We start from the raw sequence: 15,957 nt of genomic DNA on the forward strand, positions 1-15,957 counted from the left end.
ACAAGATGAGACCATTATTATTATTATCACCACCTTTTATGAATGTGCGTTTGGGTGAAGGCAAAGTCTATTCAGCACAATCCGCAGTGCTGATCAAATATTTATTTGTAATCTAGATATGTAATATCTAGATTACATACTTTAGACTGCAGACCCCCCATTTGAAAGGTTTTGTGCTAGTAGTGACCCCCATAAGTGAAAGGTTTTTTAGAAGAGATTTAGACTAAATACACAGGTGTAAAATGATGTACTAAATCATTTAGTACATCATTTTACACCTGTGTATATTATAGGTGGAGAGATAACAGTGGGTGCCGGTGGATAGTCAAACCTATGTTCGGAGTACCGTATATTCTCTCTTCTAGCCGGTGAAATAATAGTGAACTGTTTCTCATTCCCTCAAGGACCCCTGGTGGTCCCCAGACCCCACTTTGAGAATCACTGGTCTATACCGCACACGTATAGACAGAGACACAGGCCTAGTGTTTGTTTTGGACTGCAGAACAGGGGCTGGCTTTGATGCCATGCTTATCCCATCTATTCAGGGAAATGCTGAATTGTGCATTTTCCTGCAAAGGCCCACACATTAAATCCCAAACGGAAGCACACAAGACAAACGACCAACTTTCTCAGTGTACCACCCAGATCCAACTGATTTGCATACATTGAAGATCACCTGTTGATATGGACGTTTTAGTCCAATGTTGACCTACAAATGCTTTAAAAGGCAAATCGGAAATAACCATAAAATGCAATTAAATTCTTCATATTCAGTCATATTTTCATTACAAATATACTTTATTTATGCAAATGCGATACAAAATGACACATTTTAATACAAAACAGTACAATAGAAAGACCATAGATAAATAATCATACCTCTTTTTAACATATTTGTTAAAACATAAGTACAGCTCAATTTTACTGTGCTTCAGTCAGCATTGAGATATAATTGCAATTCATGTGACAAATGACCTAACAGACTAATGCATATTTATACAGGTAACTGTTATTTTTGAAAGGGCTAATTTTATAAGAGGCGTGCTATTATGAGAGAAGAACTCTGTTATCTTTGGCCCATTTCCGCAGAGCTCTGATGATGTACTCCACCTGGGGGTTTCCAGAGCTCCGCAAGAGGGGCAGCACTTCTTTCAGTGTCTCCCTAGGTAGCGAAAAGGACAAGGGAACAAAGCGATGAACTTCTTTCATATTATTGCAATTTCTTTTATATCACACAAACAAACCAAAAAAAAGAACAAGGTTCAGAATTTTGTGATTTACAACTATGAAAAAGGATATTTCAAACAAGTGTATGAACCAACATCAAAAACTCAAATAACAACAAAGAAACAACATACTTGGACTCTCTGCCTGCCAATATGAGCTGGAAGATTCCGACACAAGCCCCTCGCTTGCCCTCCCAGTAGTTGGAACCTGGGTCCAGTTTCTCCAGTGCGTCAAATGCTTTGGCTGCATAGTAGAACTGACCCATCTGAAACCATAGGATGTCATTCAACAATAGGGCATTAAGCCTCAAATGTCCTTCTCAAATATCAAATTATTGTATATTGTAATAGCTTGATGCACAATGTAATTTCGTTTTATTGTTTTAAAGTGAAAAAGGATATGATCCTATGCCGTCTCAATTTTGAGTCTCAGAGGAACATGAAAGTTTCTGAAAACTTGGGTTGCTGTATGAGCCTAACACACAGGTCACAAAGACCATGGTGGTGAGCGAGTATTGCATGTATGCAATTCCGTTACATTATAACAGGGACATCACAAAAACAACCAAGTTTAGCTCAGCTATAATTTCCATGTCAATGACGAATATGACTTTATGAATATGAATTTATGCTTTCATGACAGATATGCCCAAAAGGTGTCAGGTGACTCAGCAAACACAGGATGACATCATCACCTTGTAGCAATAGATAAACGTTTTGTTACACTGCCCTCCGACTCCTCTCTCTGGTGTGATATCCTCTAGTCTAGAGACCAATAACATTTACAAAAGTGATGGGTTGCACTCATCAGAATGGCAAGAGTGAGTTAACGTTTTACTTCTTATCCATGTCTTTACAATGAAGGACAGAAGTTTCGGCTATCCAGCCTTGAATCGTCACCTTGTAGCAGTCATTGGCAATGAGTTGCAGCAGACTGAAGGAATCTGAAGAGGTGCCCATGGTCAGGTACAGCTCCCAGGCTAGTCGACCCTTCTGGTTCATTATGTCTGAAAAACAAGTGAATTTTTGAATAATTCAGAAGGTTTATGGGGATAAAATGTTAATCAATAGCAATTTGCTAATACAATACATTGAAATGTTAGAATGCATGCATATGCTGCATGTATTCCATAGATAGTAGAAATCTCTCTCAGTAAATATTTCAATTCTCTACTGTATTCTTTTGTAGCTTGTAGATCTACTATTTTCAGTGTGTGACACAGCTACGTATGACTGAAGGCTTTAGACTAGGCAGAATCCATGTGGTCCTGAATTCTTTATGAGCTTGCAGCCACTAATCTGAGGTTGACATCTGATTCGTATCTCAGTCTTGATGGACAAGTAATCATTTACTATTGCTGCATTGTATTTTGCCAAGTTTTGTTTTATCATTATTTTGCTGACCTTCTATCAATGATTTTAGCTTCACTTAACAGTAAAATCAATGTTTTCACATAAATCCCAGAAACAAAATGATATACAAAATGCGGAAACAATCCTGTAGTTTTTTTTACACCCTTCAGAAAGCACCTCTCAACTATCTGTATCATTTCAGAACTGATTTGAACAATTCACTCATTCATTTGGAGACACAGCTACCATATGATCCTTCTAACATCAGACCTTTTGTTTTAACCTATAAGGTATGATGCTCAGGCAGGCCCTCCTCCCTGCTGCAACACGGTAACTTTGTAATTTCTCCGGCTCACCGGAACAGGGCCACCCCTCTGGGCATGTTCCTGGGGGTCTGGATGTTCATGGGACCCCTTGGGGACCCCCACGTGGTAACGGTCATTTCTCGACCATTTCGGACGCGGGAAGACTCGCCGGAACGGGGCCGCCCCCCCTGGGCGCGTTTTGGTAGTTTTATAACCTTACTTTACCTAACTGTGTATATATTTTAAGTCTCTAATTATAAGTTAACTAGTGTTATTATTATCATAATGAACTACTTTAAACCTTGCAGCCCTATTTTGGGCAAAATAAAATAAAAAGAAAGAAAGAAATCGGGACATTCAAATCAATGAATTCAAATCTTCACAAATAGCAAAAATTGACTATCTACAATGCTGTAGGTTGGCTATTTTCACTATTTGTGAAATTGAGTGATTAATATTGTTGAAGTGTATCAATGTATTATACATACAGCAGCGTGCCAGCCAGCTGAGGTACACATAGTCACTCTTAATCTTCTCACTCTGGATCAGCAAAAAAACCTTTAAACAGACATGAAGAATGAGCATCAAAACACTGTTCAAAACACTGTTCAATAATTTATTTATCCATTCATTTTTTTCAAAACACATATGGGCATTACCTCCTCTGCCTCTTTGTAATTGCCAAGCGCTGCTTTAGCCTGAGCATAGTTGAAATTGAATGTGTCGTCGTTATAGAAATAGCTCTGCAAAAAAAATTGGAAAGTAAGGGCCAGTACATCCACAACAAGAGCACACACAGAAAGTCAGTTTAGTTTTTGGTAATTGAAATCTAGAAAAATATGGTTTTTGAAAATGAAATAAAAACAACCCATGCACACACACGCATACTGGAATACACTGTGCCCACCATGCACCACTCGAGATATGAATAGATCCTTTTCGAGCAGTGTGTGGGAGTGCTTACTGCTTATTACAGTTCTTTGTACTCAATTCCGTCTCACTTAGACATAATATAATACAGTAACATCTCAGCAGCTCTTCAATGAATGTGCAGTACAATGTAGGCATGTTCTGTAGCGAGCAAGGCCAACCTTGACAGAGTTTAGATATATCAGCACATCTTCAAACTGTCGCAATAAGAAGAAACAGGCGGCCATGCACTGTCGGCCAGGTATTGTGTCTGAAAAGTGAAAGGCACAGTGTTACGCACGTGAACACGCGCACACAGTATCTGAAATTGAAGGACCCTCTTTATATTCAGCCTACCACATTCACTTGCTGAGCCACCGACCAACTGGAAGAATTGCTGAGCAATTTTCAGGTGGTCCCTCTGAAAGGGGTGAACACAGTACACACATTAGTAGTGCACTCAACTCAATTAGGGCCACAATGCAAAATCCTCAGGGGTCTTTTAATTCTGAGAGTGTAAAAAAATGTAACTTTATTCAGGGTTAAATTAACACAAATTACTTTACTGGGTGTTCATTTTCAGTTACCTCCTGATTTGCATGCAATACTCACTGATCCAATGTCTTGTCCCAATGCAGCATTTACCACGCCTTTCAAAATATATTCCTGAAAATGTAAGAAATAATTAACTAGGCTCTAAATCTAGTCAATGTTTTAGTTGAGAATTTCAACATGAGAAGTCTGTTTTTTTCGGACATTTTGCTCTGGTCTAACTACTGTATAACGTCACAGAAATCCATCCAAAGGGATGAGAGCAAAATGGCAGCCCTGTGAATACTGGCCAGTGAAGGAAATTCTTGAGACAAACTTTAGAACTACCTGTGGTGTGGTTGGCACCAAGTCTTTGATGAGGTTATAAGCCTCTTGTACATCATCTGGAAATGAAGAATGAAGGAATTGAAGGATATGGACCACATATACATTGTGGCGATCATTGCCACTCCCACCCACTGACTATGTTTTTATCAGTTCATTCACATGTTAATGCCCAGTGTTTTTAAAGTAGCCCATGCCATTCGCTGCTTGGCCGCACTCGCAGGAAATTCTATTTCATGAATGGAATGACGCAGTCACTCACTCTACCCGAGTGACTTGTCTGAGCTGAGTGAGGACTGGAGGTTGGCTATCTTTTGTTTGCTGTTTTATATTCTGTTTGCTTGGATGGGTTTATTCGTGATGGGAGGATTCAAGTTTGCTTTCAGATCCTAAAGCGCACACAAACAGAGCAGAAAATGGCACGGGTGGATTTAAAAACACTGGGCATTAACATGTGAATGAACTGATTAAAACCTAGTCAGTGGCGATGCTCCACTACTGGGGATCCTTGACATGTAAAGGTTTGAGAACCACTGCATTAAAACCACGGACTTGAACAATACAGCGTTATGGATGCACAGATAATTACATGAAACAACATGCTCCATGCGAGACCTCTTTGTAGATGAGGACAATATGGAAAAGATGAGGGGGGAATATAAAGAAATGCATGCCCCCATTTCTCTGGCTTTCATTTTATTACTCTATGTATTGTATTTAATTAATATATTAATTAAGTACAAACTCTTAATAATATAATAATAATATATTTTACATAGTTGAGAGTGTGAAGCAGTGACTGAACCAATTTTCCAGTTCTGAATGTGTTAGTGTTTGGAAACAAGCTAAACTTTCTGTTCAAGTGGCCTACATGCAACATGTGATCTATTTATATCTGTGATGTGTTATCTATTTATATCAGTGATGTGTGCTTCTCATCTTGTTTTATGTATGTGTGTATGTGTGTGTGTGTGTGTGTGTGTGTGTGTGTGTGTGTGTGTGTGTGTGTGTGTGTGTGTGTGTGTGTGTGTGTGTGTATTTATTTTTTACAACTCTCCAAATCACTTTTTTAGCACAAACACAAATGGAAACAAATAAGATAATGGCAATATATAACATCACAAAACCCCGTTCTGCATTTTTATTTGTATTACAACTATTTTATGTCAACTTCCTGTTGACTATTAAGATCCGGAGTGACGGATCCTGTCCGGGTTTCCTTCCTATAGCTAAATCAACAGTAAGTGAAAAATGTATATAATAAGAAGTTTTGTGATATTATATATTGGAAAAATCAGCTTTGTTTGCATTTGTTTCTGTGCTACAATAGTGACTTTCAGAGTTGTTCATCCATACAATGAGGAGACTTTTTTTAATGATCAATTTCTAATCAATGGAGCAAGATATCCTTCCAATTGGACTCGCAACATTATGACTTGCGAACTACACAACGAAACCTCTGGCAAAGTCTTGTTGTGCTTTAATAACAGTTAACTACTTAAACCCTATAAACGTAGTTGACTGGGGTGCCCCAGTACTCTGTATTTGGCCCAGTCCTTTTTCCCCACTACACCAAATGTATTCAACCACACAACAAGTTGCGTTTCTACGTGTTGTGAGCTTGCAGATCGGCCATTTTCACCAAATGGCCTATTTATGCAGAAAGTTGGCCTTTTATGACATGCCCAGTAGAGGGGTTTTATGTGGTCAACAATATTAGCCAACAATTCATGGTGTATGGGTATTCTGTGGTCACAGACCTTGTCTGAGATAGTAGATGACGAGGTTTAGTCTGGCCTCTGGGATCACATCTATGAGTGGAGGGAGCACCTGTAAGGCCCCTTCACCCCCACGGAACACCACCTGTAGCACAGGACAGAGGACACACAGGTGACATGTGGGACATGTCACTGTTGGTCGGAAACATTGTACGGATATGTCTAAAACGGTTGCTTTTCAGGAAATTGAACCTGTGTCCAATGTAGCCATTATTTAGTTAGTCACAAGCTCTCGTTAATACTCTCCATTGGTTAAAATATTCATGAATAGTAATTACATAATAGACAATCTACAGGCTCACAACCCATCACAATGTATTGTGAGCTTGTAGATCAGCTATTATCACTACTTTTGCATGACACTATCATATGACAAAGTAGAAATAAAAGTAGGAGAGGATTTATTTATGAAATAACAAAAAACATGGACGATTGAGATACCCAGCAGCGAACACACACACACACACACACACACACACACACACACACACACACACACACACACACACACACACACACACACACACACACACACACACACACACACACACACACACACACACACACACACACACACACACACACACACACACACACGGTATTAGAGCCTGTTAAAAGCTTACCAGGTTGTGTCGGATAAGCTCCTTAGCAAACTCAAACGAGCAGGAAGAGATGTCAATGAGGTTCTTCAACTCGGCCTGAGAATGTACAAATTACATCAACATAATGTTGCTTTTCAAGGAGGACATAGAATATATTAGATCAATTCAATCCCCTCCAACCAATCATTATTCTGTACTTGTCATAACACTTTGTCATTTTCATAGTACTGTATGACTTTTTTGAAATCTCTGCACCCGGCATCAGTCAGGACCTGATGAAAGGCCAGACACTGCATACCTCCGCTGCCTTGCCATTGTAGAGCCTGAAGTGGTTGCAGGCCTTGAGATTAAGGGCGATGGTGGAGTCAGGGATGCTTTGCAGGTAGACAGCCAACACTTCTTGGGACACGTCGTAGTAGTCCAGCTTGTAGTAACATAGTGCCACATACACTTTTAGGGCCAGGAAGTCTCTGAAAGATGACATGTAAGGGGAGGAATTGTAACTGCCAGTATGCCACAAAATATGTTTATATTTGATTAGGGTTCATGTCCCTTACTCTGATGAAGTCTAACGATGGACATTATTGTATTATTGTATTATTGTATTATATTATTATATTATGTTCTAATTTAATTCAAGTCTATATGGATCAGTGGTCTATCTAGACCAGGGGTGCCCACACTTTTTTGACTTGAGGTCTACTTTTAAAATTGCCAGCTCAAGGTGATCTACCAACCAAAAGATAATTATCCCTTTGCTTAAAATACTCAAAATATGTACCTATATGGCGAATAAATAAATAACATTAAGGCATTAGGACTTTCAAAATCTAGGTTTCAAAATCAATTCTATTTATTTATCTTTTCAGTTTCCCCGCATTGCAAAGAAGATACTTAATTTCTGACTTTTTCTGATTTTCTGACTTGATCTGGCCTGTTAACATTTTCATAGACCTGGTTGCTTGTTTCTCTCTCAGTCACGAAATGTGGCAACCGTCAAAACTAGTCCTAGTTTGTTTTGGTTGTGATGCATGGATGATGATGCTACCGCACAGACCACACAGAGACTACCGTGGCGGCGCGGACCCCCACGCAGACTATCGCGGACCCCCACGGAGGTCGGCGCGGACCCCCGCGGAGGTCCGCGATAGTCTGCGTGGGGGTCCGCGTCGACCTCCGCGGTATTAAAAGATATCCTTTTAATTTGTTTGTTTAACAACAGAACAGACCCGAAGTTCTCCTTCAAAGCCACCAGCGCGCCGCCGCCTGCCCGAGTCGAGGATTGTTTTTCTTTTTCTTTTTTCATGGCAAGGCCAAGCGGTCTACCTGCGCAGCGCTTGCGATCGACTAGTCGACCGCGATCGACGTAATGGGCACCCCTGATCTAGACTCTAGTCTAGATGATTCTGCTTTCTCCTCCATCCTCCATTCCACTTACAATTTACAGTTTACAGGTTAAGCATTTAGCAGACACTTTTATCCATCCACAAATGAGTGCACACAAATAAGTAGAGTGCAAAGAGAGAACACTGTAGTGCTTCAAAGAAATACCAGGTAAACAAACCAAGCATCTGTCTAAACAACACATCATGGTTTCACCAAAAATAAAAAGGTCAAAAAAAGCATTGAATAGTTGAACTTGACCCTACAACCCAGGGCGGAACTGAATCTAAAGGGTTTGACAGGCATGTTCCTGTGGGCATGAGTTAGGCATGCGGCAGCGGTGGCCGAACGGCTTGCGGAGCGGTCTTGATACCGGAAGGGCGCCAGTTCGTATCCCCGGACCGGCACGTTAAAATTACCACCGCTGAAGTGCCCTTGAGCAAGGCATTGAACCACTACCATGAAATGTTCTATGAGCAGGGCCTGGCTGTAAACAAGTATCTGATGCTTAGTCCAGTTACCCTGGGTAAATATAGTAACTTTGCTTTTGCTTTGCTTAGCTTGCTATTACAAAGGACCTGAGAGAAGAGAGACCAGGTGAACAGTTTTTAGGTGTGGAAAAGGGGGTTGACAATGGGGAAATGGCATTCGAGAACCAGTATGACCGCAAGTAGATCATCATACATTCCCAAAACATGAATGAACATGATGTATTTGAGCTCTTCTGCTGCAGGTTGCATTGATATGTAGATGTTTTAGGCCTCAGAGCGAGGGTAAACAAAAAGTTAATGAAATGTGCTTTTATCAACTCAAACGTCTGGCTTGCAGACATGACGTCATGTGGCAGCCAAGTCTATGGACTTTGTCTTATTCATGCTCCCCCAAAAAAACAGCACGCGCCCCAAAATCAACAGGCCCCCACTAGTGACGTCACGTAGCAGCCTAGATGGACTTTTAATGTTTGCTTTAAGCAATGGCGTGGCACAAATCACACAAGTGTGATTTGTGAGGGGCCCTAGCTCCTCCTATATTCAGCTATAGTGTAGATTTTTGTCCTTACACAAACATTAAATGCCATTGACAATGAATGGAGAATTTACATCATATGTGGACGAGCAAATCGTCTATTTTGTCCTAACACAATTAAATTAACATTTCAATATTTATTTATATTCATTTTTATATTTTTTGAGGGGCGTTAGGCCGTTAGCCCCTCCTATGTGCAGCTTTAATGTTTGTTTTTCAACGATGCTTGTTTGTGTTGAGGACTAAAACAAACATTAGCACCCGTTGCTTAAACAAACATTATGTTGTAATTGATGTTGTAAGATTATAAGAGCGCCCCTCACTTCACACGGGTGTGCTTTTTGTTTTACATCATGAAGATGTATGATGATAAGAGCGCCCCTCACTTCACACAGGTGTGACTTTTCTTTTTTATGTGACTGAACGCAATGTTGTTGCATGTGCACAGCACCTGTGAGATGCACTGTATAATAAGTAAATAATGACACTTATGCACTCTGCTATTTTACGAGAGCTTGCGAGCTTATAGATCTTTTATTTTTGCCCAATGTGTGCCCATAAAGGGATAACACAGACCTGTTCTGCAGGAGGATGCGTTTGTAAATGTCGATGGCCTCCTGGTAGTGCGAGCGCATGTAGTGGATGGACGCCAGGCTCAGCTGGTCCTCCGTCACGTCCTCTAGGTTCTGGTGGAAACCCATCAGCCTCTTCTCGTCATTGAACTGTAAGAGGCAGGAGGACAAAACGGTCATTAACCTACTTGAACGCTGGCATCCCCATTCTGGGCATGTCATAACAGGCAAACGTCCTGCAGAAATATAGCAGATCTACGTCTACACACTCAAAATGCGTTGCGATGCGTAGGTTGTTTTTTTGGCAATAAACGATTGAACTTTTAATATTTAGATTCCTCATTTACATGATCTGACATTGCTATAAAATAATTGGCCTGAACAGAGATGACACTACTCTTTCTGTCTCGATGGCTCTGACACGGACCCTAATTATGTCTAATGTGAAGATCACAGATGTCAGCGCAAATCAGCATTGTTAGGCAACAGTTTATGTTGTGTGTGAGCTCAGACCAGAGCTCGATCGGGAGTGGTGAAAGAGAAAGAGGGAGAGAGTGGGAGGGAAGCAGGGAGGGATGGAGCTAGAGGGATATGGAGGACGAAGGGAGAGAGGGAGGGGGATAGGGGAAAGAGGGAGAGAGTGGGAGGGAAGCAGGGAGGGAGGGAGCTAGAGGGATATGGAGGACGAAGGGAGAGAGGGAAAGGGATAGAAGAGAGAGGGAGAGAGGGGGATAAGAACCTGGCCAATGCTGAGCGCTGAAACCTGAACACGTTGATCGACAGGCAATGCTGAGCAACCGCTTGTTCTTCATAAATGACTGAATGCATGAAATGTAGATACATTCATTACATGCTCTATGTTTGAGAAACAGTCAGAGGGCGGAGAGAACTTACATTATTTGTCAATTGCGACGCATTGTGAAGTTTGTTTTGTAATAATAATAAAAGTCTACAAAGTAACTAGTAACGGAAGTTTTCAAATAATTGTAGTGGAGTAAAAGTACAATATTTGCCTCTGAGATGTAGTGGAGTAGAAGTAAAAGTAAAAAGTAAATGTAAATGTACTTAGTTATTTTACACCACTGGTTACACAGCAACTCAATGCTATATGATTTGTGATATATGGTAGGATTTACAACCTTGTGAGCCAAATGGAAGAGAAGTCGGTTCTGGAGTGCGGATGCTGGTGCTACAGGGAACAAGAAATAGGATAACAGTATTAGAAAGCAAAGCAGAGAAGGTAAAATACACTTTGCTGGCATCATAACTAGATTTTTACCAAGCACAATGGATGGATGCACAGTTGCACACTATGTCATGGTGCGCGGGAAAAGAACATCTGCTAAGTATCTGCTAAATATGAATACATATAATAAGAAAATGTGAGAGTGTGTGTGTGTGTGTGTGTGTGTGTGTGTGTGTGTGTGTGTGTGTGTGTGTGTGTGTGCTGTGTGTGTGTGTGTGTGTGTGTGTGTGTGTGTGTGTGTGTGTGTGTGTGTCTTCATAGGAACAATGCATGTGAAGTTAATCAAAGCTGAACACTTGTCATTTTGAATTAATGCCGATATGGTACTTACACTTGGATGCAGCTTCCTCTGCCTCTTTATATAGGCCAAGGAAAAATAAAGTACATGCCAAATAGACCCACACATCTGCTGGCGATTCAGGCTGCATGGTCAGAGCCTTGTACTCCTGTTATTATAATAAATAAAAGGGCACATACAAGGGATATGATCAGGACAGCACAAAAGCAAGTGGGTGGCCTGGCCTTGAATCTTAATTAGAATAAACTGGAGCTGTGTGGTCACAATAGACTGAATAGAGCACTGAAGTCTGATGTCAATATCGCTAGAGGGCGCTATGTCTCATATAAGAACTGTGTTTGAAAACTAAACAAATCATCCCGGCTTCATATGGATATGAAGAATCAACTGACTGCGAGAAAACGCTAATGTAACTGCTGCCGAATTAGTTACATTTTCGCTAGAAACAGACTGTATCAAATATGACTGACTGACTGTCGTAAACGATACAGAGACACCTCCTCGACAATATCACTTATTTTGGGAAATTGGACCACAATTCTTATGAGACGATTTTAAGATGACCCAATGTTATTCTCCATACAGAAAAACTTCTGCGAACACCTTGGAACCAGGGGATGAGCGAGTGACGTCAGGACTTCGGCACTCTATCCTTCAAATACTAAACAAAACAGATGAATGTGCACTTGAATGTTGATGTGTTGTACACTCAGATATAGTCAAACACCCATGCAGCAGACACAGAATAATAACTACCTCCATTGCTTTCTTGTAATCCCCCAAGTGAAAGGCACAGTAGCCAATCCAGAGGCCTGCATGCTCCTCTCTTTCACCAACATCTCTCTGGAACTGTGAATGGCAGATTCATACAATTGGGAGTAAAACAAACAAATAAAACCTCCAACATACAAACATGATCTTATCTTGCCGAGTGGTTTTCCACTGGGATGAAACATCATGAGGTCAGGAGAAACAACATTCTTCTATTAACCACTTTCACCCTGGAAGCCCACTGTGAGCTTGTAGGTCTTAAATTGTTAAATGAATTGTTTTTCCAGAACCCTCTCAGAACACCATACAACACAGTTTTGTGTCACAAAGTCTCGCAATGAAGTGGTACAAAATCAGAAACAGTGAACTGCTTGGCTGTCATCCTAGAAAAATTCCACAGATTCGTCAGTGATTTCATAGCCTCGGAAACCCAGACGTTTTTATTTCCTGCAGGGAGAAAAGTGATTTGAAAAGTGATTTCACAACTAAGTGTCATCTAGCAAAGTGCTTCAGACGGATGGTTTTGAGGGTCAAAGCTTTTAACCCGCAATACCTTGCTGTTAAGACTAAATCATTTAATTTCTTTCTTGCAAAAGGGTCATGCTACAAGGTAATAGTAAATTAAGCTTAATGGCAGAACCCTGTGAAACTACAGGCCAGGGTCCACACACTTCCAGTTTGTTATGATGTCCATTTTGGTAACTTCATTCTAGTTGCTATCCAAGGAAGGTACAGTAGGCTTGACTTCCAGTATAGGGTTGAATATAATGACAGTAATTAGTTATAAACACATTAACGATATTATTGAGAACCACTGCCCTAGGCCTATAGGGGTCTATACTTTGTCCCTTCCTCTGTTCCCTCTACACACCAAATCTCTTTGCCCGAAAAGAGCCAATCTACAAGCTCAAAATACATCACCCATTAGGCAATTTTAAAATAGGATAGGATAAGGTCACAGCCAGAGAGAAAGCTAGTAAAGGGCACCTTATCTTAATCTTACAATTATGATCTAAATGTAATACAATTATGCTTTGTAGAGATCTAGTCCTAGAATATCTGCCATGCAAAAGAAGCAACTTTATTGTGTGTATGCATTATTACCTCTAAAAGTGTCAAGGCCCCAAGATAGTCTCTCTGTTGCAGGTATTCATCCAGACAGGGGATCTTTTTTGTCTTGTTTTTCTTCTTCTTTTCATTCAAACCGACTGGAGCCTCTCCTCCCACAGCCGGCTTTAAGCGGGAAAGGATCTGTAGAATTATAAAAAAGATTATTCATCATCAGATATTCACAAGAGCATCCGGTTAAGGACCACTGGGATTTATGTATGTATCAATCTACATGTATATGTATGCATGTAGCACCGTGGTTCTCAACCTGTGCATCGGGAGACTCGGGACCGCCAGGGGGGTCCCCAGTCCCCATATGGTTGTGGGGGGTCCCCAGATTACAGTAAAATGACAATTTAATTACTTTTAATTTGAACTTTTCAATAACTAGAAAGAAAGAAAGGGGGGGGGGGGGGGGGGGGGGGTCACGCCTAACCTGACTCCGCCAGATGGGGCAGCAGAGAGTACACTGGGTCACGCCTGAAAAGTTTGAGAACCACTGTAGCTGGCTGACACTGTACAATGTATTGTACATCTATCAGCCTCCCATCATATTACACACTGTTGATGGTCTCATTGGTCTGTCTGTATATCTACAATATAACCATATTGCTGGTGCCAGCCCGATTGTAAATGGTACTTGCTATCATGTATTAATGGTTGATATACTATGCTAACTAAATTAATCCAAGGGTAGCTATAGCTATAGGCCAGACTAGTATTGTATTTTATATTTTCGGTTATTATCTATTACCTTACTATTATTGTTTTGTATTTCTACCTATTGTGACAAATATGGCTCTGTCTCTGTCTCTCTTTCTCTCAATTTCAAAATGCTTTATTGGCATGATAAAATGTTCTACATTGCCAAAGCACACATATAACAAAACAAATCGCAGCATTGCGCATACAGAGACAACAAGTGAACAACAAACATCCCAACAATAATGAACAACAAGCAATAGCAATACAGTGAACTGAACAGTGAAATGAACAAACAGAGACAATGATAAGAGCAATAGTGACCCTGTTCAGCCAGATATACCTGGCTCTTCTGTCCACTGGCTGTGGCTCAGTTGATGACAACTCCACACGTATTTTGCTGACAAGAATGTGCATTTGAACTGTTCTCCCAGAACATATTAGTGGTGGATTAAAATTCTTTATATTTTTCTTTAAATTTAGGGAAGAATGATTCTCTGATGTCTTTATATTTGTCACATTAATTTGTAACAGAAAGTTTCTCCACCTCTCTTTGAGAGCAAACTGTTTGTTCTGCAAACTGTTAATAAATATTTCAATCAATCAATCAAGTCTTCTCTAGGCAGTGCAGTTCTGTTTGTGTCTGCCAGTTTCTATTGCCAGGCGGCGGTCACTGCTATGGTCACTGAGTCTGTACATAGTCAACACCTTCTCAGTTTTGGATCAGTAACAGTGGTCAGGTCATTTGCCACTGTGTATTCTCGGTTGAGGGCCAAATAGCATTCCAATTTACTTTGGGTTTTTGTTTTTTTGGTGATATCATTTTCTTGTTGCATGTTTATAATTTGGTTAGCTCTCTCTCTCTCTCTCTCGCTCACACACACACACACACACACACGTTTAGGCTTTGTACTGGTAAGATGTAATGGAATGAATACCATTTTGCTTATGGCTGGCTGACTATCAGCTTAAGTCAAATTAGCTTATAGCCTACTACATTCTTTCACATTACATACATACTGTATGTAGCCTCGCTCTGATTTAACGTTACTCACCATGTCGGGGATCAAGTAAGTCCTCCTTGGACTTGCTGGTTTGTTTATCTCTAACCAAGGTAACGTAAATACAAGATGGTAACGAAATCAAATCGAAACAGAAAGTCGTACTAACGCACTAGAGTTCATTGTTGCAAACAACACGTTATACGGCGTATTACTTAAACATTTAGAAGCCAAGGTCCAGCTCAAAGCCGATCAATTACAATCCTGTTATTTTTGCTAACATGTGCAAAACGTAGCTAAACAAGCTAATTCTAACTGTGTGCCACTTCCGATCCATGCTTTTTCAAAATAAAGACACATGCGCATCAACACGCCACAATGTGGAGCGCTTTTCATTCTAAAAGGAAAATCAAACGTTTTATGGTAAAACTAGTGTGTCAATTAAAGTAAATCTAAAACTCAAACATAAGTAGTAATAACATCCTTGGCATTAAATAACTTTAATTGTGAAACGCTAATACATTTGACGGTCAAAGCGGAAGCAGCTAAGCTTGTTGTGAGTACCTTCATGAAGTTGGTATTTTAATGGATGAGGCGGACTGTTGCCTAGCAACGAACATGATGTCGATGGATGGCTGCGCTGTTGTTTTGCTCATGTCAAATAAAATTCCACTTGAAAATGGCGTGAAGCAAAGTTGATTATCAAAAAACATTCCTAACATTGTTTTGAGTAATTCAACTGTTTTTAAGGGATGACGTCATGAAGCGTGTTTGCACAGCCCCGGTGGCCTAATGGATA

At 40.4% G+C, this 15,957-nt stretch overlaps 1 protein-coding gene across 1 annotated transcript; it reads right to left on the bottom strand.

The window, feature by feature from the left end:
* Nucleotides 1-791: 791 nt before the first annotated feature.
* Nucleotides 792-15,472, bottom strand: LOC306921789 (intraflagellar transport protein 56). The gene is made up of 18 exons (XM_079499089.1): nt 15,213-15,472; nt 13,450-13,596; nt 12,331-12,423; nt 11,608-11,722; nt 11,170-11,219; nt 10,035-10,180; nt 7,348-7,519; nt 7,071-7,145; nt 6,430-6,532; nt 4,673-4,728; nt 4,406-4,459; nt 4,151-4,214; nt 3,976-4,064; nt 3,544-3,627; nt 3,373-3,442; nt 2,127-2,233; nt 1,359-1,492; nt 792-1,162 (listed from the first exon to the last, which is right to left on the bottom strand). Exons 1-18 carry the CDS (start codon nt 15,213-15,215, stop codon nt 1,048-1,050), a joined length of 1,677 nt encoding a protein of 558 aa, XP_079355215.1. The 5' UTR covers nt 15,216-15,472; the 3' UTR covers nt 792-1,047.
* Between the last annotated feature and the right edge of the window lie 485 nt (nt 15,473-15,957).

The sequence above is a fragment of the Electrona antarctica genome (assembly GCF_951216825.1).
Source record: "Electrona antarctica genome assembly, chromosome: 4".
Taxonomy (NCBI): Eukaryota; Metazoa; Chordata; class Actinopteri; order Myctophiformes; family Myctophidae; genus Electrona; species Electrona antarctica.

Excerpts from the sequence above, each read along its gene's own strand:
- LOC306921789 (XM_079499089.1), bottom strand. Across the intron at positions 10,181-11,169 it reads TCTTCCATTTGGCTCACAAG|TTCAATGACGAGAAGAGGCT; the intron begins GTTGTAAATCCT and ends TGCCTCTTACAG. Across the intron at positions 4,065-4,150 it reads TGGCTCAGCAAGTGAATGTG|ACACAATACCTGGCCGACAG; the intron begins GTAGGCTGAATA and ends TTCACTTTTCAG.